At 40.5% G+C, this 24425-nt stretch overlaps 3 protein-coding genes across 6 annotated transcripts in view; 2 read left to right on the top strand and 1 right to left on the bottom strand.

The window, feature by feature from the left end:
• zbtb40 (zinc finger and BTB domain containing 40) overlaps window positions 1-23860 on the bottom strand; it is a 390649-nt gene extending 366789 nt beyond the window's left edge. The window contains exons 1-12 of one of the 3 annotated variants that reach the window (XM_087800522.1): window positions 23665-23858; window positions 22918-23101; window positions 22488-22861; window positions 21530-21672; window positions 21141-21333; window positions 19273-19650; window positions 18912-19118; window positions 18686-18850; window positions 13683-13894; window positions 13457-13613; window positions 13103-13305; window positions 12033-12554 (exon numbers count right to left, since the gene is read on the bottom strand). In XM_087800522.1, coding sequence (XP_087656648.1) covers window positions 12387-12554; window positions 13103-13305; window positions 13457-13613; window positions 13683-13894; window positions 18686-18850; window positions 18912-19118; window positions 19273-19650; window positions 21141-21333; window positions 21530-21672; window positions 22488-22861; window positions 22918-23069 — 2352 coding nt within the window. In that variant the 5' untranslated portion in view covers window positions 23070-23101; window positions 23665-23858 and the 3' untranslated portion in view covers window positions 12033-12386. Of the gene's footprint in view, window positions 1-12032; window positions 13306-13456; window positions 13614-13682; window positions 13895-18685; window positions 18851-18911; window positions 19119-19272; window positions 19651-21140; window positions 21334-21529; window positions 21673-22487; window positions 22862-22917; window positions 23102-23664 lie in introns of those variants that run through there. The other 2 variants (XR_015712905.1, XM_087800520.1) reach the window with 2 other exon arrangements.
• On the top strand, window positions 342-2708 carry LOC148070590 (inter-alpha-trypsin inhibitor heavy chain H3-like). The gene is made up of 7 exons (XM_087801102.1): window positions 342-581; window positions 1107-1280; window positions 1344-1483; window positions 1937-2097; window positions 2155-2250; window positions 2309-2422; window positions 2559-2708. Exons 1-7 carry the CDS (start codon window positions 342-344, stop codon window positions 2633-2635), a joined length of 1002 nt encoding a protein of 333 aa, XP_087657228.1. The 3' UTR covers window positions 2636-2708.
• On the top strand, window positions 3911-11215 carry LOC148070589 (inter-alpha-trypsin inhibitor heavy chain H3-like). Of its 2 annotated transcripts, none has more exons than XM_087800365.1 (22): window positions 3911-4077; window positions 4536-4571; window positions 4637-4660; window positions 4865-5019; window positions 5079-5183; window positions 5242-5404; window positions 5463-5573; window positions 5903-6031; window positions 6375-6491; window positions 6549-6717; window positions 6804-6923; window positions 7182-7363; window positions 7445-7630; window positions 7836-7963; window positions 8093-8253; window positions 8930-8953; window positions 9035-9115; window positions 9204-9317; window positions 9379-9580; window positions 9654-9829; window positions 9897-9987; window positions 10521-11215. In XM_087800365.1, exons 1-22 carry the CDS (start codon window positions 3943-3945, stop codon window positions 10672-10674), a joined length of 2763 nt encoding a protein of 920 aa, XP_087656491.1. In that variant the 5' UTR covers window positions 3911-3942; the 3' UTR covers window positions 10675-11215. The 2 variants fall into 2 exon arrangements, with proteins under 2 accessions (XP_087656491.1, XP_087656490.1); XM_087800364.1 differs by having other exon boundaries at window positions 4862-5019.
• Window positions 23861-24425: the final 565 nt, after the last annotated feature.

Here is a 24425-nt window from a genome sequence, read left to right as displayed (position 1 = left end):
TATATATATATATATGCATAGCATGTGTACGATGTTGCAGGACCACTGTTCATCAATCTGACAGCTGTGGGAAGAAGCTGTTCCTAAGTCTAGTGGTCCCACTTTGGATGCTCTGTCAGCATCTTCCTAGAAGGGAAGGGGCAAAAGAGTGAATGTGCAAGTTTGTGGTGGTTCAGAATTTTGGTTACCTTTCTTCGTTATTGGGATCTTTATCTAACCACCCTGTGCAGAGCCCTCTACTCATCCAGGCAGCGATGATGCAGGAGCTGAGGACACTCATGTTAAGATCTGTTAGACACTTTGAGTAGAGATGTTGCAGAGAAAAAATATCTCAAACTTTCATGTCTGAGAGGTTGGGGGAAGTGGATAATATCAAGCTACATGTTGGTGATTCTACAGGTGTCTCCCACATCCCTCAAATCCATAGAAACGTGCAGGAGGCTATCGGTGGTAACATGTCACTCTACTGTCTCGGATTTGGCAACGACGTGGACTACTTGTTTCTGGATGTGATGAGCAAACAGATTAAGGGCTTTGCGCGTCGGAACTACGACGCCTCAGATGCAACACTTCAACTTCAGGTGACAAACAGTCAGTTGACACAAGTCCAGAAAGAACAGATTCAAGTCAAGAAACCTCCTAGTTTATATGTTAAACCTTTACGTCATGACTGAGGTAGAAACTAAATCCCTTTCACAGCGGGTTAGACATTTGAATGAGAGAGGCACACTTTTACAACAAAATTTACTTTGTGGCTTTATTATCACATGAATTTTACATATGTTAGTCAACAAAATAACCAAATTTAATGAAAATATTTTAAAGACCTTTCAAATAACTTTTAAAGAAAAATTCACAAATGAAGTTTAATTTGTATTTTCACAAAACAGATAATTTAATACAATGAAAATAAGTTTTATTTGTTACACTACATAAAAGGTTTACTGTACTGTTAAAAAAAAGGTTTAGTTCATTTTAACAAAGTAGACATGTAAAAAATAAAAATGAATACATACATTAAAAACAAGTCTTCGGTGCGTCAATTTGAATTCAGTCGTTGAATAAGTGACCATTGAAAACTGATAACTGGCTCTTTTGGTCCGCAGGGTTTCTTTGAGGAGGTGTCCAGCACTTTGCTGCTAGACGTGAACATGCGGTACCCAGACAACACAGGGTACCTGACCACCAACCAGCTGTTCAATGGCTCAGAGATCGTGGTGGCCGGCCGGCTGACTGACAATGACCTGAACAACTTCATGGTGGAGGTTTATGGTCAAGGGGTGAGGAAAATGCAAAATGACCATGGATCTTGTCTTGTACTCAACTATTTTTTTTTATCTCAGCTTGGGGAGGACTTCCGGGTGAAGGAGAAGGTAAATGTTCTGGACTGGGCCACCATCTACCCAGATGAAGATTATATATTTGGGGATTTTGCGGAGTGTCTGTGGGCTTACCTCACCATCCAGCAGCTTCTGGAGAAAAGGTGAGTTGGAGTCTCAGATCCAGGTGAAAATCTTTCTGAAAACTTAAGTAAATGAATGGACTTTCAAACAAGTCATGAAACATGAATACCAAGGCCAGTTAGATGAATCTTTTTCCACTCATGATGAACCTTGTGAATGTCCAGTGGCAGCAGCTCCAGGAAGAACACGACTTGATCGGCTTACACTCTCACATCTGTTTTCCCTGCCCCATTCTTTGTGTTAACATATGAACATGAAAGAGCCTCAGGTGGTTTTACAAGCAATTTTTTACATCATGAAAACATATTGGAGCTACAGCAGATTTGCACGGCTGAACTCTTTGTTTGTTGCTATAAATGTTTTAAAGGAAATAGAATATGCTTTTAAAAAGTTCAAAACTATTTTAGACATCATCAAATCATCAGCATATACAAAATTGTGTACCTACACCAAAATGGCGGTGTCTCCTGCAGTAAGAGTGGAACCTCAGAGGAAAAAAGCAACTCCACAGCAAAGGCACTGGAGATGTCTCTGGAGTACAGCTTTGTGACCCCGCTGACCTCCATGGTGGTCACCAAACCCGAGACTGAAGATGGGCCCACGGGTCCTCTTATTGCTGATAAACTGACAGAGGGTAGGTTGGACTTCTTGAGCTGACATCCATCGTGTTGATAACTTGTTTGTCTTGCAGAGCAAAGACAGCAAGCAGAGAGACGGGGTGACGCTATTCCACACAACCAGCTTTCCAAACAGTATTTCAGCGCTCCATCAACGCCGGTTTATCTGGGTAAACTCAAGTCTTGAGCGACATCTTAGTTCAGAAACTTGATCGTGTTTGTTCGTAGTTGATGGAGATCCACATTTTCTGATCGAGCTTCCAGAGCGAGGCGACGCCTTGTGCTTCAACATCAACGACAAGCCTGGAACCATTTTCAACTTGGTCAAAGACCCAAATTTAGGTGAGACCCCATTCTGAAGAACTTTAATTCATAAACTCTAATAGAGTGGTGACACCTTGCAGTTCTTTTAAAATAGCTCACTTATCCGTTAACTGATACATCATTGATCCATCTTGAGACTCACACCTCTCCTCAGGAATCCTGGTCAATGGTCAGACCATCGGTGACAAGAAGGTTTCGGCCAACAGCACCATCAACACCTACTTCTGGTGATTTGGAATCATCCATCAGGAATATGGGTTGAAGATTGACATAACCACTCTGTACATAACCGTGTTCCAGAACAACAAGCTTGGCCGAGGACTATGTGGTGTCAGGTGTTTTTAAAACTATCTAGAGTTGGTGGAAGTTTTGTTTCATCAGTATCTCCTGTTTGACTAAGACCATGTTTTCATTTTCTCACAATGAAAAAAAAAAAAAAAATCTGAGCCTTGAAATAGATGCTTCTCGTTTATTTTGGCTCTTTTTCACTTCACCGCAGGCTCTGCCAAATCTATGCTGCATGCAACATCAGGAAGACACAATACCAATATATCAGTCCCCTATCGGCCTATCTGATTCATTTTGAAAGTTTATATTCATCCTCACTGGTCCATTTGATATATTTTTCTTATTTGTTTGACTTTCCTGAGAGATTGTGAACTTGTCTTTATGTGGCAGTTTTGTGTTACAACTAGTCCCTTGAAGGTGGATACTATACAGGTTTCAATTTTCTCATTATTATATAGCACAATTATATTCTGTGCTTTACCTAAAATTATTTTATATTTTCCGTCTGTTTATTACTATCATATTTTTATTTAATATATATTGTTAAGTGACCAAAGTTATTATTATTGGCATTGTTCCTACTACTACTAATACTAATTATAATTTGAAAAAAAAACTTTCTTCAGAGACTGTTGTGATGTTGTGCTGATGTTTATAGTTTTACGTTTTTTTTGGCGATGTCCGACTTTACCCTCTAGTCAAGTTTTATTTTTTTCCCCTAAAATTTAGATTTTGTTTTCCACGCTCATTCTAGAGTGTAAAAAACACATAAATTAATATAATTTTCTTTTCATGCTTTGTGTGAACCTCCTTTTTTCCATTTGGGTTGCTAATTGGTTCAGTAGCAACACCGCAGAAAAAAAGTTAGTGTAAAAATCGAGTTAAAGTCGAACAAGAAATCATAATAGTGTTCAGAAAAAGACAGTAATAACACAGGATGGAAGTTAAACCTGCTGGTCTTAACTATAATTTTGGATGTGTGGAGATGTTGTTTAATACAGCACAATGGAAAATTTTGGCATCGTTTAGATCAAGTGTCTTTTAGAGGGATCCTGGTTTGAAAGAGGCAGGCTTGAGTTTGACAGCTGCAGGGCTTCTTAATCCTGGCCCACGTTTACGGGAAGACACACAACGTCAGAGGGGGCGTGAAAGTTCCTGTCCACTGGGGGGTTGGGGCGGGGAGACTGGCACTGGAAGACTTAATCCCCACATGTTTCAAATTCCCACCACTTGTTTTCACGCGCTGAGCCATGAAGGGTCAGACTCCTGCTCTCTGCAGAGTAACAATGGACATCATAATCTTGTTGTGGGTTTGTGTCGCCTTCATCATCCCAGAGGAGACTCATGGAGCACTGCTGGTCCAACACAGAGATTTTCCAGGACAGGTAATAGAGATGTAAACGCAAGTTTTATTCCTGCTAAGTCATAATTGTAGTGATGTTGTATTTACTGTGGGCTGCTGCTTAGCTAGGGTTGTTTAACCAGAGGCAAGTCTAGACAGGTCCCAGAACATTGTTTGCATCAATGAAAAAACGTCCAAATGTGTTGTGTAACGCTTTCGTCAGACCTCTCAAACTGATGGTACACATCAGATCTGTGCATTGTGTGGCCTGAATAAGGCTTTGCCTATCTTTGTAAAATGTTGTTTAATTCTAGATTCAATAAGTAACTTATTTAGTAAATATTATTATGTTTTTGCCTCTCATAATAATATGTGTGTGTATGTGAGAGTGCGCGTGTGTATAGCCCTATGTATATATTAACAAGTTTAAAAAAAATATATATATATATATATATGTAATATAAAATATATAATAATAACCTTTATTTGTCTTCATTTTAGGAGGTAAATGGAGATGAAGTTTCCAGGTCAAAACAGGTATTCCTAACATCTAATCCACTTCTCCACTAGTCTAAAGTAACATGGTCTCTTTTGTTTTGCAGAAAAGAAGTGCAGATCCATCTCGTGTGAGTACTGTATTAGCGTGTTTGTATACATAGTTTACAAGAGAAGATGGATTTAGTGAACCATCAACTCCCACACGTCCTCCACAGAGGTCTCCAAGGTCACGCTTGAATCCCAGTTGGTTTATTTTCTCATGAGAAACAAACCAACTCCGTGCTTGATGTTGAATGAAATCCAGATTGAGTCTAAAGCCTTCGTCTCAGCAGACCGAGATCCAAAAGTTCCATGTCTTCAGCTCTGTGACGTCACGATTCGCTCACACTGTCATGACCTCCACGGCCTGGAACAAAGCCAACGTCTCACAGGAGATCTTCTTCGAGGTGGACCTTCCCAAGACGGCCTTCATCACCAAGTTCAGCATGTGGGTTGATGACACACACGTCTGTGGTGTTCCCCACTTATCTGGTAACATTTTTCCAGGGAAATTGAGGGGAAGACGTACGTTGGCGAGGTAAAGGAGAAGAAGCAGGCTAAGGATCAGTACGACAGAGCAGTTTCAGCTGGAAAAACTGCCGGACTTGTCAAGTAGGTGGAGACGTGAGAGAAACATCACAACCACTTTAATCGTCTTGCGTCTTCATAGGGTGTCAGGAAGGGAAATGGAGAGATTTTCGGTGTCCGTCAACATTGCAGCAGAAAGCAGTGTCACTTTCACACTGACCCACGAAGAGCTGCTGCAGAGGAAGCTGGGTCACTACAACGTTCTGACCCGTGTCAATCCCAAGCAAACCGTCCAGGACTTCCAGGTGAAATTCAAGTAGCTGTTTGACTTCAAACGTAAAGACTCACTCGCTTCTACGTCAGGTTGTCATCAACCTCCACGAGCCTCAAGGCCTCACGTTTGTTGAGGCAACCACGACTTTCCTGTCCAACGAGCTGCTCCCCCTGGTGGACAAGACTGTCACTGACACCACGGTAATGTTTTCAATGAGTACAACAACATTTCAACATCAACACTTTATTCTTAGAGATTCAGATATATCATTAGTTTACTTTAGTATGTGTTTGTACAAAATCCACCCACTAAGACTTTTTGAAACATTTGAGTAAGTATGACTAAGGTGTTTACATTAGTTGCCCTTTAATGAGATTTGACTCAAATCTTTTGTTTGTTTGTTTTTTTTACACATTATTATTTTGACTCATTTCTGTGCCGTTAACAAAAAGAATGTAACTACAAAAATGCAAAACTTCCCACAATTTTCAGGTTACATTCATAAAAACAATTTTTCGTTTTGTTTCAGGCCCGCATTTCCTTCTCTCCGACTCTGGAGCAGCAGAGGAAATGTCCTGGCTGTGATAGAACGATAATAGACGGCGACTTCGTCGTAAAGTATGACGTCAAAAGAGTTAAAAGTCTTGGAGAGGTCCAGGTGAGGCATGCTTTCGCTTATAGATGTGATTTATTTCCCAAACAGAAGCAAATCAATACTAGATTTCTCATTAGAATGGGACTACTGTGATGATGATGTTGGAAAGAACAAAACACACATTATTATAAAGAGATTGTAGCTTTACTTGTTCTTCCTGCTAAAATATCACTGCATAAATGGCAAATTACGCAGTATTTGCTCCATTTACCGAGTACTGACACACAAGCCATGCTTAAAGTGGCTTCTTTGTCAATGTCTTTATCAAAGGAAGTGACTTGTGTTTGTCGAGAACAAGATGAAATGAAGTGTACTCAGACACACACACATACCACTCCATCCTCAGGTCGTGAACGGATACTTCGTGCACTTCTTCGCGCCCCCGGATCTCCCCAGGGTGTCCAAGAACGTTGTGTTTGTGGTGGACCAAAGCGGCTCCATGAGTGGACAGAAGATACGTCAGGTACGTCACCACCAGGAGGCGCCGAAGTGATCTCTTCTCACACCTTCACCTTCACAGACCAGAGAGGCTTTGACCACCATTTTTAAAGACCTACACGAAGACGACCACTTTGCTATCGTGCCATTTGACGACAAATTCATCCCCTGGAGGGCCACGCTTAGTCAAGCCACCAAAGAGAGCGTAAAGGGGGCCACGAGCTTCGTCAAACAGCTGAGAGAACGCGGATGTCAGAAAGTTTCCTTTAGTCAAAAATAAGCCAGTCCTTCAGTTGGTCTTGAGACATATTGAAGAGCCCTCTTTGTTTCTGGACAGCAACGGACATCAATGGCGCAGTACTGAAGGCCGTGGACATGCTGGCGAAGCACAAGAAAAGGTTTCCAGGCAGGAGTGTGGACATGGTGATCCTGATGACAGACGGGATGCCAAACCACGGTAGGGCCCTTGGTAAAGTTATCAGAAAGAACCGCAACCACAAATCCTGCTGACTTCCCATTGAGGATGTGAAAGGAACATTCTAGATTTGTGAAGAAGAATTCAAAACACAACATTTCCCCAAAACCAGATAAATCGATGAATTTGATTGTGTGGGTTTCCTCAAAAAACACTTGTTTGTATTCACCATAATTCTACTCTACTTTATAATGAAAAAAGTTTGCATAAACTTTGACTTGTGACTTCCTGTTTGTGCAGGAGTTAGGAAACCAGAGGCCATCCAGAAGAACGTGCGTGCAGCCATGGGAGGAAACATGGCCTTGTTCTGTCTCGGATTTGGGAACAACGTGGATTATTCTTTCTTGAATGTGTTAAGCAAACAAAACAAAGGACTCGCCCGTCGGATCTACGAAGCCTCAGATGCCGCCCTTCAACTCAAGGTGTGGCGAGGCGAAGGAAATCTCACTGATGTCGAAGTATTTATGTTACAGTCAACACCTTTTTTTTTATAACCATCCAAGGGTTTTTACGAGGAGGTCTCCAGTCCACTGTTGTCAGAGGTCGATCTGCGTTATCCTGACAACACGGTCCAGTCTCTCACCAAGAATCACCACGACCACCTGTTCAACGGCTCGGAGATCGTGGTGGCGGGCAGACTGAGTGACAACAGCATAGACAACTTCCAAGTAGAAGTTGTAGCCAAGGGGGTAAGACATGTGTCCAACTCTTGTCCAGAGGGCTAAATGCTACTGGCCATGTTGTCGTACGTTGCCAGTGAGAGCATATCAGACTTACTGTACAGTTGATCAATGGCCTGAAAATTTCTTCAACAGTAAATCCAAATTTGGTGAACATGAACCGTATACCGTTGATATTTTCACCACTACTTTCTATGGTCTTCTCTCTTCATAGCCTGAAGCAGACTTCCATGAACAAGGAGTTGCTCCTGTCCCCTCTCTCCCTGACAAAACATACATCTTTGGGAACTACACGGAGCGCCTGTGGGCGTACCTCACCATCCGACAGCTGCTGGAGAAAAGGTGAGGAAGAAGCCTCAAGAATTTGATCCAGGACTAACGGGAACTGGATCAGAACATTGTTAACGTACCAGGGAAGTGGTACTCCGATAAAGGAACTCAACTGAACAAACTAGGACATCTGTCTTTCAGTGAGATTGGAGACGAAGAGAGCAAGGCCAAAGCCAGAGCCGAGGCCCTGGACATGTCACTGCGATACGGCTTTGTCACCCCGCTCACATCCATGGTGGTGACAAAACCCAGTACCGAGGACGGATCAGAGAGTCCGCTGATCGCTGATAAACTGACAGAGCGTAATACAATTTAATATTATGAACAGAAGTCTGGGTCAGTAGTGATGGGCTCATGAAGCATTGTCCTACGGAAGAGTTACCGCAGCAACAGGTTCCTCTCCATGCACTGCAGAATTGAATGTTTTGCTGAACATGCACTTCTTACTTTTTGTTTGTATTTAATTGATTGTATTCATGTATTTATTTTGATTGTTTTTACTTGTAATTATGGATATTTGTTTGGATGGATAGGTTATTGATGTTGGACAAAATAATCCATCCATCCATCCATCCATCCATCCATCCATCCATCCATCCATCCATCCATCCATCCATCCATCCATCCATCCATCCATCCATCCATCCATCCATCCATCCATCCATCCATCCATCCATCCATCCATCCATCCATCCATCCATCCATCCATCCATCTTTTCAAAGCTCCGTAGGTTGTGTTGTTGGCTTAAAAAGGATGGGAGGATTCATTAAACTATTTGCACAAAGATTACACCGAAAAAAGTTGCCGGTTAGGTTAAGGACAATGCTTCATGAAGCTTCAACAACACACCACTATCCATTATAAACTGGGAAGTTGTTGGACTTCTGGAAGGTTTATATGAGGGACAAAAGTTAATCTATAATGAAAAGATTTGTCTTTGTTTGGGTTTAACTATCGTTTGTGTTCTACTTTCACAGAGCAGCGTCAGAAAGCAGAGAGTGGTGCGGTTATAATTTTTTTCAAATCTTCAACATTCTAATATGGATGCTGCGAATGTGTCTAAACTCTCTTTAACATTTTAGTTCCCTCCCGCCAACGAACTTCTTCTTCGTCTTCTTCGTCTTCCAGGAGTCGACCTTCCAGTTCTAGAGCTCACTCAGACGGTGAGATTTAACGTTCCCTGTTATCCTGGAATAACTGAATTAAGAACATGATTTTATGCACGATATTTCATTATCATTTTCATTTAAGTGGACGGAGATCCTCATTTCTTGATCGAGCTGCCAGAGCGAGATGACGCTCTGTGTTTTAACATCAGTGGACAACCAGGAGACATCTTTAACCTCGTCACAGATCCCAGATCAGGTCAGCAGAGAGACACGCTGGTAGGTAAGTGGATTGATCACTTGTTTGTCTCTTCCCTCAGGGTTTCTGGTCAACGGTCAGGTGATCAAGAAAGACAATGTTTCACCCGACGGTCACGTCGGCACCTACTTTGGTCGTTTTGGCGTGGTCCACCAGAAACTGAGGCTGAAGATAGAGGTGACCACTCTGGAGGTCTCCGTGTTCTGGGACGGCAATTGGACCCGATATCAGTGGTGTGATGTGGCCTCGATCACAGAACCAGAGTCAGTGAGATCTCACTTAAAACATGTCACTGACAGTCACTGTTTTTCTTGGTAAACATTTTCTTTCCTTTAGAATTCAGCTGAATCTCACACAGAAGTGCAGCCTGTCGGTCTCTCTCAAACACTCAGTCAAGTTCACAATCGTCCGACACACGAAGGTTTGGAGAAGACATCATCGCCAACAGATGTATTTGGGCTTCTACACACTAGACAGCCACCACTTGTCCTCGTCGGTTCACGGCCTGCTAGGTTAGACCGCTTTCAATATTTGCCGTGTGACAAAGAACAAGGCGTGACTGGTGAAGGTTGTGTCCAGGTCAGTTCTACCACGGCGTAGACTTTGAAGTGACCAACACTGACGGAGTCGCCACTATGTACGTGAAGGACCAGAAGATCAACGTGACCAGGTGTGATCATTTAACACCATCATGGTGCCTTGAGGGTCCAGATGTGAATGTGTTCAACATCATCTGAAGTGATGGGTTAATGGTGCTTTGATAAGAGTCATATATTATAAAGCAGTGGTTGCTAGTGGCAACTTTTCAAAATGAAGACACCGTAGTAAACAAACATTCATTTTCTTTACCGCTTAATCCCTTCTGCCAGTCGTGGGAGCAACAATAAAACAATAAAAATGTGTTAGGAATGTTTTTGGATAAAAACATAAACTCTTTAAATAGCCAGAAAATGCTTGATTTTACCAGACGAGAAGGGTCATAATAATATTTGTAAATACTAATAAGAAATTTTGTATTAGTTTTTTACTTATGAATGTGAATTTTTTTCTTGAAAAGACAAAAAGGCACAGTTTTTGATCAATGTTTAATAAGTAATAAATAGATTCCCCCCTTTTCTATATACAGTATGTTTAGATTTTTTTTAAACTTTAAAAAAAATATGAAAGGTCCTAAATTTTCATTCAAACAACACATGTTTGCAGACACTGGCAGAAAGACTTCAGCAAGAACGTGAAGGAGGGAGACGACGTCTCGTGCTGGTTTGTTGCTGAAGAAGGGAGGGGGCTCATCGATGGATCGGCCTCTGACTACATCCTGTCGAACATATTTGACCCAGCTAACGCTTTAAACCAGTAGGTTTCTTAACCGTGTTTTTGAGCAGTTTAGTCCAAAGACTCACTGACTCCACTAGTTCAGGGATGTGTTGAAGCTTCAAACAGACACAGAGAAATATTATTTCTTCACCTGAAACATTCTCTGTGTCGCATTTAAACAGCATTTAAACAAAGAAGTAGATTTCTAAGGAGTTTACGCTCTAACGTGGTTCTCCTTGGTTGTCACGCCAAATGTATCCTGGTGCAAACTTTTATAAATCGTCTGAAACTTATCATTATAAATGAATGTTTTGTTTATTTTCATGATGAAATGTATGACACAGTATGACTCATGTTCAGGGGTTGGGCAACAAAGTCCTGACAACCTTCAGAAGACAATCATTGACAAGTGTTTGTCGTCTGTTGAATGAATGTACAATTGCTTCATGTTTGAAAAATATATATTTTTGATGGTTTGCGGGTTTTTTTTGTTATACATTTATTTGCTCTCAAATACATTCTGTAAAATCGTCCTTACAGATAAATGCATAAATAAATTAATAAATGTAGGCTTTGTATAAAAACAGCGTCAACTTGTGGTAAATTACATATTACTGAGGCTCTTCTTTGAAATTCGTAACGTCAAGGAGTATATTATTAATATTAATAAACCAATTCACTAGTTTTATATATATACAAATACAGGAATATGGAATTACAGACAAGTTTGAGATTAAAAATGACCTCTTTTCATCAAATTAGTGTTTAAATATTTTATTTTTTGAAAACAAAAATCTACATTTGTCTAAATGTATGATTATAAGCCAGATGTATTTATTTTTTAACCAAATAAAACATACAATATAAGGTGTAAATATTTTTTGACATACTTCCTCCAAATGATTTAACTTAAAACATAAAGTTTCACGTGACAACATGTCATATTGGACCTGAAGTGTGTTGTGTCATAATAATTCAAATTTTCATCCAACTGCTTGCTTTTATTTTCCATTTTTTGACAATCTAACTGTTTTGTCAAATCACAGAAAAAACCTCCAGAATGATGTTAGAAAGTTGAAATCTAATAATATAATTATTTTTGATAGTTTTTAATGAAAACATGTGTAAATTCTCTTTTTTTCAAGTTTGTACCATTTATGTGTGTTGTGCACTAAGGCATAAACACTTGTTAATTCACATTATATGAATTTCACTTTTTTTCCCTCCCCTCCAATTTTCTATGGCCTCACTTTGAAAACCACTGCACTAAGGTATGCGACCATCTGATATAAATACATTAAGAACTCATAATTTTAACTTTCGCAATTGATGTTTTGAAAGTGTACAGTAAATAGTTATCCACTCAAACACCCAACAACCAAAAAAAAGATTTTATAAACATTTGATTCTTGTTTTTTAATCATACAAACAGTGAACTTCCAGACATGTGTTTACAAGAAAGTGCCGACCAGTGGAACAAAACAACACTGAATAATAAATAAATAAATAAATAAAATATAAAGAAACGGAATGTAATAAATATCTTCAATTTTCAACAAACCGCCTCTACTTTTCTACTGCAAGTTCTCCTCTAACAATGTCAAATTTCTTATAGTGGTGACACCACGGTGCTCCACACGACCTCAACCAGACGCAACAGAAGAAGACAAGTCCTGCCACACGTAGAAAAGTGAATCCATAGGCAGATCTTCAATGTCAACTCATTGAATGGCCTCGATGTCTCTTGTTCGAAGGTCATTTGCTCTCGCAGATGAAGGTCACAGCACTGTTCAGCAAGTCGTACATGTTCACCTCCACGACCTCCGAGGAGCTGCTCCCTTCTTTTCCTTCTGCCATGGTCACGAAGACCTGCTGGGCTTCATGCTGGACCAGAGCCTCTACTGCAGGAGAGGCCAGGACCACCTGAAGAGAAGAACAATGGTAACGATGATAACTCATAGGGCACAACAATTAAACATTTAACATTTTGTTAACAGTCAAAAGATCTTCACGGACTTGTTATGTACAGTATTTTGGTACATTATGTCTCCCTCTTACAGTCAGAAGAGCAACAGGGACTTTGTCCTGGTCGTTTCAAAATAAGTTAATGACTTGACCCACTAGGTTTCTGCCCGGTAGTGTTAAATGGGGCGTTTAAACAACATTACCGTAAACTCAGCGACTATAGAGTGCACCTGAATATAAGCCACGCCAACAACATTTTAAACATATATTTGGAGCTATATAGTATGATGCAAACTTCCAGAACTGTCATTATTGAGTTTAGACCTTTCCCAAATTAACCTCTGGTAACTTTTGTTAATAACCAGATAAACCTTTAACTTAAAAGCACAATTACACACATTTATCTTTGTGTTTTCCTTCTTGTGGGTGTGTAAATGATGCATAAGTGGACTGCATAAACTCAAACAGTGGTACATCAAATCTTCCACCTGAATTGCAGTACTCACTCTCCCAGGAGACAGGTTGCCGTCCTGTCGCTGTGTCTGCAGGTCTGCTTGGCAGGAGGCGACATGCTCCTGCAGCTCCTGTTGAGATGTTACCACAACACTGCTCTGACCCATGTCGTGTTGGCTGGTCACATGCTCCTGCAGTTCCTCCTCACCAGCCAGTACCGCAGGACAGAACATACACTGATGCATTGATAGAGAACCTAGAAGACACACATTTAGGACAGGTTGATGGGGAACCGGCTGTGCTCTTGATGCATAGACGACCAGTGAAAAACATATCCGTATTAATCCATATGAGCCAAACAGTACATATTATTTAGCATCAATTTAGATTTATAAAGCTGTTCCCACCTTCATGCTCAGTTGCTCGATGTTTGGCCACAGAGGTGGCGCTGGGGAAGAATTTGAAGCAGAGGTTGCACTGAAGCAGACTCTTCAGCTGTCGGGTCTGATTTGCAAAAACATCGGGGTGGTTGGTTCTATTGTGGTACCAAAGACCCGATAGTTGCTAAGAGAAAATAACATACTCACGTCAACCACAAAACATTTCCATCATGAAGGCCTTGCGTGTTCTAACCTGGTAGGTTTTGTTGCAGAGGTCACACCGTAAATGTTTGGACACAGTGTGGGTGTTCTTGTGTTTGTCCAGCATGGCGGCACTATAAAAAATCTTGTCGCATTCATGACATTGATGGCACTCCTTATGGAACTTCTCCACGTGCTCCTGGTGCTCCTCCAACGAGGTGAAAGTCAGGCAGCATTTCGGGCAGTCGTACGGCTCCGTCATGTCTGCAGGGAGAAGTTCAACGGCCGGTATATTACAACAAGAAAACAGTACTGTAGAACAAAGCAACAGGAATATGTTGAAGTAAATATAATAATTCAGTATATCATAAATATTATACTAAGGCTCACCCTTTATTCATGAACATACAAAGATAAACAGCATCAGAAAGGCAATTATTATTTATATGCCTACAGAGACGGCATATTGTATTGCATAAAAAAACGTATCGCGATACGAGGCAACGATACATTACAGTATATTGTGATTCTGCAGGAACAAGGATATATTTGTAGAATTGTCCGAGTGCACGACTCTGGTGTGGCAGAATTTACAGACCACATGACTATAACTGCCGTCATATGTTTCACAACAAAATATATCCAAACACAAGCTTTAAATGCCGAGTCGACTGTATGCTCTCGTCCTCAGTCATCACTGGAATCTTACGACATTCCGCTTCCGGTGAGCCTTTGATCGGCTGCTTGAAACGTAAGCTCCTGCAATAATTGCCAAAAACAGTCGTTTTAACGACTATTTGTCCGGATATTATGCTCATATCACTAAAGATATGTCTCAAGCATCTCGGATCTATGATCGTGATGCTCTTTTCAACATCAGAGAGTCGATGGAAGATTATAACCGCGACCGTTACCAACGTCCGGTGAATATGTTTCCGGCTCCGCTTCTCATCGACTCGGACTCTGTGGAATATCGTTTGATCTCTCGAGTACCGGGCGATTTCCACAAGGGATCGAGTCGGGCTGGAGTACAGGTCAGGATGAGACGCGCAGTCGCGATCGCTCGGAACAACTCTGATGTCATCGAACGTCATCGATGTTTGATCGACATTCCTCTCACTGTGTGTGATGACACATCAGCGCTGCCGTCTGTCCAGACCTCAACGAAAGGTGGTAAGATTTTTTCATTTCCTCTCTTTAATTCGACTTTTACAACCGAGTTGAACTTCAGAGACAGCTGGTACCCACGTGACCGCTGTTCGCTTCAAAAGATCCCGATCTGCGCGCCTGTCAGTGACGCGGCGTCGTCAGTGACGTCATCGGTGCTGAATGTGGGACTTCTTAATGTTCGCTCCATTACTAATAAATCCTTTATTCTTAATGATCTTTTCACAAGAGTTAATTTGGATTTATTATGTCTTTCTGAGACTTGGCAGAGAGAGGAAGAGTTTATTCATCTGAACGAACTCTGTCCAGTAGGGAGCGCTGTCCTGGGGAAGCCTCGCCTCTCTGGTCGTGGAGGAGGTCTTGCTAGTGTTTTTAGGGAGAGTTGTTCTTGCAAAGTGATTCAGACACAGGAATGCACTTCTTTTGAGTCTCAGATGATCTTGGTTGGTTCTACAAGACCTTTCTATTGTGTGTCAATCTACCGCCCGCCTGGTCCTGCGACAGTGTTCTTGAAAGACTTTAGTGACTTCTTATCTTCCATTATTCAGATGGAATCTGTTCTTATTCTTGGAGACTTTAATCTTCATGTTGATGACGTCACATCTTGTTCTGCTAAAGAACTTTTAACTTTAACTGAAGCCTTTAATTTTGAGCAACATGTTTCTGAACCCACTCATCAAAAAGGCCACATTTTAGACTTAGTTTTTACTCTTGGCCTGAACATTTCTAATGTATCTGTACATGATGTCCATCTGAGTGATCATTCTCTTGTCTTGTTCAACCTGGACTTCATCCCTGAACCTAAGCCTTTGAAAGTTAAGTCTCAGAGGCGTGTCATCTCAGCCGATACTGCAGACAGTTTTTCTGCTATGTTTGACCGTCTTTCCTTTGATGACTGTCCAGATGTGGACAGTTTGATTCACTGTTACACTGATCATTGTGTTGAAATACTGGATCAAGTGGCACCTGTTAAATCGAACTTGAAAATTCATAAAAAACGGTGCCCTTGGACAAATGAAGATCTCCTGAGTCTGAAGAGACTTTGTCGAAAGACTGAGCGTCTCTGGAAGTCTACTAAACTTGGGGTGCACAGACTTCACCTCAGGGATCTGTTGACTTCTTACAATGAGATGGTAGAAACTGCTAGATCTGATTACATCAGAAAACTGGTAGCAGCAAATAGGAAAAACCCCAAAGTTTTGTTTGACACGATTAATTCTCTCGTGTCTCCTGCTCCTCAAATCACGCCGGTCTTCTGTGAAGCTGACAGCAACGCATTGTTGAGATTTTTCATTGACAAAATTAAATTGATCAAAGAGAAAATCTCTCCCCCTTTGTTGGGAACCCCTACTGTCTCTGAGCCCATCTCCTCCTCTTGGTCATCCTTCACTGCTGTATCTTTGGGTGATATTTCGGCACTAGTGAACAAGATGAAACCCTCCTCTTGCTCAGATGACGTCCTTCCTTGTAGGCTTTTTATCAAAGTATTTGATGTAATTGGCCCCTGGGTTACCAATATGGTGAACCTCTCCCTTTCCACAGGGGTTTTTCCCAATGCATTTAAACATGCCATTGTGGAGCCTCTGCTCAAAAAACCAGGCTTAGGCCCAACTGACCTCAGTAATTTCAGGCCTATTTCTAAGCTCCCTTTCTTGTCCAAGATCTTGGAGAAGGTGGTGTCCGAGCAGCTGTCTTTGTTCCTGGATCAGAGCGACATCCATGAGAAGTTTCAGTCTGGCTTCCGTAAACATCACTCTACGGAGACAGCTTTATTGAAAGTGTCCAGTGACATCATGATGTCAGCTGACTCTGGTAAATTCACTGTTCTGGTTCTCTTGGATCTGTCGTCAGCCTTTGACACAGTTGATCACCAGATCCTGCTGAGAAGACTAAGGGATGAAGTGGGACTGTCTGGGTCTGTGTTAGAATGGTTCTCATCTTACCTTTCTGGGCGCAGTTTTAGTGTATCTGCCAATCAAATGAGGTCTGAATCGGCAGATCTGTTGTGTGGAGTCCCTCAAGGTTCTGTTCTGGGTCCTTTATTGTTTTTGCTGTACTTGATTCCCCTTGGTAAAATCATTCAGAGATTTCCAGATGTTTCTTATCACATTTTTGCTGATGACATCCAGCTCTACTGCTCTTTTGACCCAACTGAGCCCCAAAGGCTGAACAGCTTAGTCAATTGTTTGCTAGAAATCAAACAATGGCTGAGTGAAAACACTTTACAGCTTAATGTGGACAAAACTAAAACTCTGGTGATTGCTCCTGATGATAAGATTCCAGGGTTGAGTCAGTACTTGGGTGACTTAGGTCAGTCTGTCAAACTGAGCCTGAGAAACCTGGGTGTTGTATTTGATAAAGACATGTCTCTTGTTCAACACTGCAGAAAACTGACCAGAAACTGTTTCCTTCAACTGAGAAAAATCTCTAAACTTAGGAAAATGTTGTCACAACATGATCTGGAGCTTGTAATCCATGCGTTTGTTTCTTCTCGTCTGGACTATTGTAACAGTTTGTTTTCATGTCTTAACAAGAAGGATCTGTCTCGTCTGCAGTTGATTCAGAACTCTGCAGCGAGAATTCTGACCCGCTCAAGTAGGAGAACTCACATTTCTCCGATCCTTAAAACTCTTCACTGGCTTCCAGTTTCTTTCAGGATCAACTTTAAAATTCTGGTTCTTACTTTCAGAGCTATTCATGGTCAGGCTCCTCCTTACATCACTGATCTGATCCAGCCTTACACCCCAGCTCGGTCTCTGAGGTCTGTGGATCAGAATCTACTTATGGTTCCACGCACACGGCTCAGGACCAGAGGAGAGAAATCTTTTCAGGCTGTTGCTCCTAAGCTTTGGAACAATCTTCCTCTCTCTTTGCGCTTGATGGAGTCTACTGACTCCTTTAAGAAACATCTTAAGACGTTTCTATTTGTTCAGGCTTTTCCTTGAATTTCTCGAACTTGTTGTTCTCGGTGTTGTCTTGATCTTTGAAGTATGTACTGTTTTGAGTATTGTTTTGATTGTTAAAGCGCTTTGTGACCCTGGTCTCGAAAAGCGCTATATAAATAAATATTACTTACTTACTTACTTACTTACATTGCATTGCTATCCTAGATTAATTGCAACACAAAAATAAATGAAAAGAACGGCATGAATGTCTGCATGTTAGTTGTAAATGTGGGAAAAATTATGTTAGATGAAACAAAGCATTTACTATATTTCTCCGACTATGAGGTGCACCTGTAATGCACCTGCACCTATAATTCTATACGCATTATAGGTGCAATATAAATTAATAAATTATACAAACAGTATATAATAATATCAATAACATTATGTTAAGCACAGTACCCATCACGTATTACTCTGTATTACTCCACCTTTGACTACCGAGCCTTGAGGAGTTATACTATGGAGACTCGTGGTGTAGCCGGAGTCACATGCGGCTCTTTCAGATCTCTGATGAGGCTTTGAGTTTTGAAAAATACGCATTTTTATAAATGTGGGTATTTAATTTGAATGTTTTGTTTCCATTTGTTTCCATTTTGTTTCCATTTTCCAAAAATGCATGAAAAACGAGCAGCGCTCTACTTCAGTTTACTTTTTATTTAACAAAAACTGTTACTGTAAGACGTAACTTACCAGTAGCTACATTAAAATGAACATACATTTTTGTCTCTAAAAAAAACAATTTAAAATCACCACCCCTTAGTCGACATGAGGGTGAGTAGAAAATGAGCAAAGTCTTGGGGGAACGATCAATAACTAATGTTTTATTTATAGTTTGTCATCAGCTTTTCTTCAGCATCAGAGAGAATAAAGCTGTAAGGATGCAGCCTCCTGTTTTTATGAGCATACCTTGATAATCAAGCAGAGAAACATATTAACTCACTGTGGGCACTCTGAAGGTGGACCGTCAGTCCACTCGCCTGGCTGTAGCCTTTTCCACACTCTCGACACACGTACGGCCGATCTCCAGTGTGTGTCCTCACATGTCGGGTTAGTTCAATCGACTGAGCAAAGGCCACCTTGCAGTACTGACACTCGTACATCTTCCCTGAAGCACAAAGATAGAATGAAGACGACGAAGGCCAGGAGTATGAGAGTGGGAGTCTCACCCTCGCTGTGCTTTTTCTTGGTGTGGTAGGCGAGTGCTGCGGCCACACTGAATCGCATGTCACACTGCTTGCACTCGTAAGGTTTCTCTCCGGTGTGCAGCCGCTTGTGATTCTTCAGAGATGAGTTGGCGGCGAACTTTGAGCCACATTTCTCACAGACAAACGGCCGTTCCTCGAAGTGCTCCGTACGCTTGTGATAAATCATTCCTGAGACACAAATAATAGACTTTTACATACACACACACAGAACATGGTCTGACTGGCTGGCTGAATCGGATTAACACTTTTATCGATCTAATATTCAACCAGCCATGAGTCAATATTTCATTGAGATAAAGCAGAATAAACTGAACCAGCTCACCTGAGGGGTGCGCAAAGGTGCGCCCACAGATGTCACAGGCCGCCTTTTTTTTGTTCGCGGCCTCGTTGCCATGCTCCTCGGCCCGGTGGCGCTGCAAGGCTTTCACACTATCAAGCATCTTGGGACAGTCTGGACATTGCTGTTGTGACATGGAGCAGCGTTTCTGGTGCGCCAGCATCCGGCAGTTGTAGGAAAAGCCTTTCTTGCACCAGCGGCAGGAGAATGCTAGAGAGCGCTGTGCGTCTGAGGCAGGATCCTTCGTCAGCTCAGGACTCTCCTCTTCTTTGTCTTGATCTTCTTCTTCCACCAACTCCTCCTGCTGATCCTGCTGCTGCTCTTCACCTTTGACCCTCTCCAGCTCTGTTGATGCGTCTTTATCTATCGAAAACAAAATAAGTTTTGCATCTCATAAGTTTAAGAAAAAAGTATAAAAATACATTTAAATTGTTTCCTGAAACAAGGATAATAAAGTTAATTTGTGTCTAAAGTTTAATTTGAAACTTTAAATATGTGTAAGGAGGTCACACTCATCGTGCTATCAATAGAAAACTAAATATCTGTTTTTCTTCTCAACTAATTATTGTGTAGACTTCATTTTAAGACAACACACATTCCCAGGCAACAATCCAATCAATAAAAGAAAAGTTAACAATTACAATTCAACCCACCAAAGTGTCTTCTTCAAAACCCAATAACCTTTTGTAAATGTAATAGTAATAAAATGTTTTGGATGATAATACCCTTTTCAACTATTGTTCAACCAGAAATGCAAACTTTATCTCAAGCTTCCCCAGTAAAGGTTATTTCTAGAGCACCTTTCTATACCAGGGTCAAAAAGCGCTTTAACAATCATAAACAATACACAATTAAAATATATACTTAAAATATCAAGACACATAAGACCCAGAAAGTCAGAGGTGTAGAAACCACATTGATGATGGCATGTGAGTATTCCTGTTTACAAGAACTATCAATATACTAATAACGTCAATATATAAAAGTATAGACAAGCAGAGCTTTAGACACTCACTTTGGATGTGTATTGGCAAGAATCTGGCCAAACGATACAGGGGCACCAACAAAATGTACTATGATAATATAGAAAAAAGGATATATATGTAGTATTCTCTGATTATATGACTCCGGCATCTCAGAATTTACAGACGGCATAAATGTTGACAAAGTCGTAACTGCTTTCCTTTGTTTTTAAATCAAAATATGTCAACTCCAGCAGCATGTAAACGCCGATGTTTGGACTGTATCCTCTCATCCTCAGTCATCACCAGGATCACGCAGGATTTCATTGATCTTTTAGATGCTGAGGGTAAGTAAGTAAGTAAGTAAGTAGTTTTGATTTGTATAGCGCTTTTCCAGACCAGGGTCACAAAGCGCTTAAACAATCAAAACAATAATCAATAAAATATATACTTTAAAGGTCAATATAAAACTGATAATACAACAGGAGTTCCAGAAAATCAAGGAAAAGCCTGAACAAATAAAAACGTCTTAAGATGTTTCTTGAAGGAGTCAGTAGATCATCAAACACAGAGGGAGAGGAAGATCGTTCCAAAGCTTAGGAGCAACAGCCTGGAAGGATTTCTCTCCTCTGGTCCTGAGCCGTGTGCGAGGAACCATAAGTAGATTCTGATCCACAGACCTCAGAGCCCGAGCTGGGGTGTAAAGCTGGATCAGAGGTGCTCTGACTAGAAAAAACATTGTCAAACTAGCCTCTCTCTTTCTGCCAGTAGACTTTTTTTTACTCATCTCTTTACTCATTTCTGTTTGTGGTTTTATAGACAGTATTTGTTTTTTACCTTCAATTTTGTTTTTACTGACTCTAGCATTAGTACTAGTAATGTAAATGGTACCTGCAACTGTCATCCCAGAAACACCTGCCAGAAAGGAAACAAGGAGTTCAGAAACAGGGGAGGATGTTTCCTTCGTGACGCAGTGCAGCACTTTGAGGATGTCTGTGTCACTGAGGTGTCCGTCCTTCACTCTGCACCGTAGCTTTTCCATGACTGCTTCAACACCAGGCTCCTCACAGCACTGATGCACGACCTGGAGAAAAGAAAATCAGAAGAAAAACTGTTCAATTCTACACATAAGCAGACTCAGTTGTGTCTAAAATGCAATAAAAATTAAATGCATTTATAATTGTTTGTTGATTATTAGAGCAATTTAAGTACACAAATATATAAATACAAAATAATTAACGTTCTGAAAACAATGGTTGAACTAAAAAATGTAAGCAAACCTGTCTCTTTACTTCATCCAAACTGCTGGCTGCTGCCTTGCTCAACAGTTCCACAATATCTTCCATGTCGCTGAAAGCCTCTTTCGGCTCGGCCAAATTATGTTGGTCAAGGTGTTTCTGTGAAGATTCGGCAATGGAAAAAACTATGGGGAAAAGAAAGGCAAACTTAAAAGACTGAACACTTTCTTCTTGCTCAAGGACGAGCAACAGTGTTGTCAGTCCTTTGCGTACTGTACTGTACTGGGTCGACATGATGAAACTGACACACTGGTTAAAAAAAAAGAAAAGCTCCTGCATTGACAGAATCTCTTATTCCTGAGAGGTATTTTGTTATTATGGAAAAGCTATCAATAATTACTTTTGTGGTAGCAACATATAATTGTCATACACAAGTGGCCCAAATTATTTGACTTATATTTAACATAATTAAAGAAATGTCTTGTGGTGCCAACATTTGAAAGAGATAAGATTTAGATTGAATAAGTAAGTAAGTAATTTGCATTTATATAGCACTTTTCCAAACCAGGGTCACAAAGCGCTTAAACAATGAAAACAATACTCAATAAAATATATACTTTAAAGGTCAAGATAATACTGAGAACAACACAGGAGTTCCAGAAAATCAAGAAAAGCCTGAACAAATATAAAAGACACGATTGTTAACAACCAATCCAAATAGTGAGAATGACAACAAAATAAATACATTTAAAAGTTGCAGTAAAAGAGTATCGGATTAAAAAAGCAAGCTGGGTGGGAAAAATATTCAATTTACATTCAGTACAATATGTTAAATATTAAAAAATGTAAAAGCACCGACAGAGTAAACCGACCCCAATATAGCCCCCCAACATAAACAAAGACACATAGGATATTAATTTCTCAAGTTGACTTGCAATAAGAAATCCTGGTAAGAAGCGTGTTTAGTGAATTAGTTAAGTAAAAATCTGTGTGGACTGACCTGAGGTATCCAAACAGGGTTTTTTAGATGCTGGCTCATTTTTGCTTTCACTCTCCATTTCTTTTTTCTTTTCTGACTTGATATTTTCCGGCTCACTGCCGGATACATGATCAGACTCTGGCCTCTCACGGTCGTCGTCGTCGTCCACTTCAGGCTTGGAAAGCTGTTGGTTGACTACTCTTGAGAGGATGTTTTTAAAAGCCACGGCAATGTCGTACATCTGCAGGCTATCTGCAGCAGCCACGATCCGGCTCGCGTTGTGTTTGCCAATGGGCAACTTTCCTGTGTAGACCATGTCCAGCAGGCAACCAAACTCCTGTGAGGAGACCACCTCTGTGTCGATGGTGATGGTGTCCGAGGCCGTCAGCAGAGACCTGCCAATGACAAGTGGAAATGACAGGAGCTCATCTTCAATGTTCACGTATCGTACCTGAAGAGCATGCTGGACGCAGCCAGCACCAGCTTGTGCGCACGATGAGGATTGTCTCCGATCAAAATGGTGCAGTCGCAAAAGTGTCCATCTTTCATCAGGGCCCAGAGCTGCTGAAAGAAGTTACTACTGTAGTTGGGCAGCTCCAACATGTCTCGGACTCACTTGGGACTCACTTGGTCACCTGTGGAAACAAACAAATGTTGTAACAAGAAAACACATTATATTACTTGATAATAGTCTCTTGTCCATTAAATAATTACAGTTACATTTTAATTATACTCGAGTTAATAAATAATCTTGCAAATAAAACATGATTTGACTTGTTTTGTAACATTGCTATTTGCTGTTTATTCTCATTCTATTCACCATTCATGATCATTTCAGTATTAGTTTATGATTATAAGTGGTTTCTTTCTACATTTAACCATACGACTTTTTTTTTGTAACAATATGATGTGAAATATATGTGATAAATATAAAACCGCTACAATAACATACTCGCCACAGTACTAGGTTGTTTGTTTTTTTTAACTCATCCGAAATACGTCGTACTTGTAGTTTTTGTAAACCTATACTTGTAAACTTTTGACAGCGGCTAAACCATGCCTGGGTTAAATTAACAGTTTGTACAAAGCTACTGTAGCTGCATATAAAGACGCGAATTTAGCGACCACGTCCGAAACTAATACGAGATAATTCTACTCAAAATTACGACAAAAGAAACTCTGGAGGGTTGCATTTTACCTTGATTTTTTTTTTTTTTTTTTTAATATCTGGTTCTTTATTTAAACTCCCCTGATGAACAATCCTTGTCCGCTTAATAAAGCTTCAGTGTTTTGGAAAATGGCAACCACCGGAAGTCCCGAGCTTTTAGCGTAAGCTTGTCACTGCCCGATTTCCAACCCCGACTCGTATTGATGACGAGTTTCCTATCCGCATGCGCAGACGATTATTCCCGATAATCGCATGTGGGAGACCCTATTTACAATGCCTTTAAACTGATTCTTCAGTATTTTAATATATTATTTCATATCTCGAAATTCGTGTATTTAACCATAAATAATTTACAAGTATTCTTTATTCTTTAAATCGTACTTAATTGATAACGTAAGTAGGTTTAGTAGTTGATGTGACTGTTGTCAAAATAAGTGTGGTGACATAGTGATTAGTTTTTCTTTTCTTTATAACAAAATTGGTTTTAATTTCAGATAACAGTCGTCCAAGCTTTTGGTTATGCAACTATTATATATACGTACTAGACAGAGGATCAATGTAATATTGGAGATAAATCAGCCATTAGTGAATAAGTGAGATTGGATGCAAAAGTTGTCAGTATTTGTGCACTTAATAGTTTCATAAAAAGACAAGCTCTCAGTAATAATTCTCTCTTATATGAAAGAACATGTCAATTGGTAGTTTTTGTCTAAGACATATCTACCACATTCCGATTCTTTTTGCAATGTAGATAAATCACAAGGTTAGGTTAGCCCTCCGTAATATCAAAA

Source organism: Callionymus lyra, chromosome 10 (assembly GCF_982586985.1).
Source record: "Callionymus lyra chromosome 10, fCalLyr1.hap1.1, whole genome shotgun sequence".
Classification (NCBI taxonomy): Eukaryota; Metazoa; Chordata; class Actinopteri; order Syngnathiformes; family Callionymidae; genus Callionymus; species Callionymus lyra.
The sequence above is the reverse complement of the archived record's forward strand: the minus strand, read 5'-3'. Positions and strand labels throughout refer to the sequence as shown.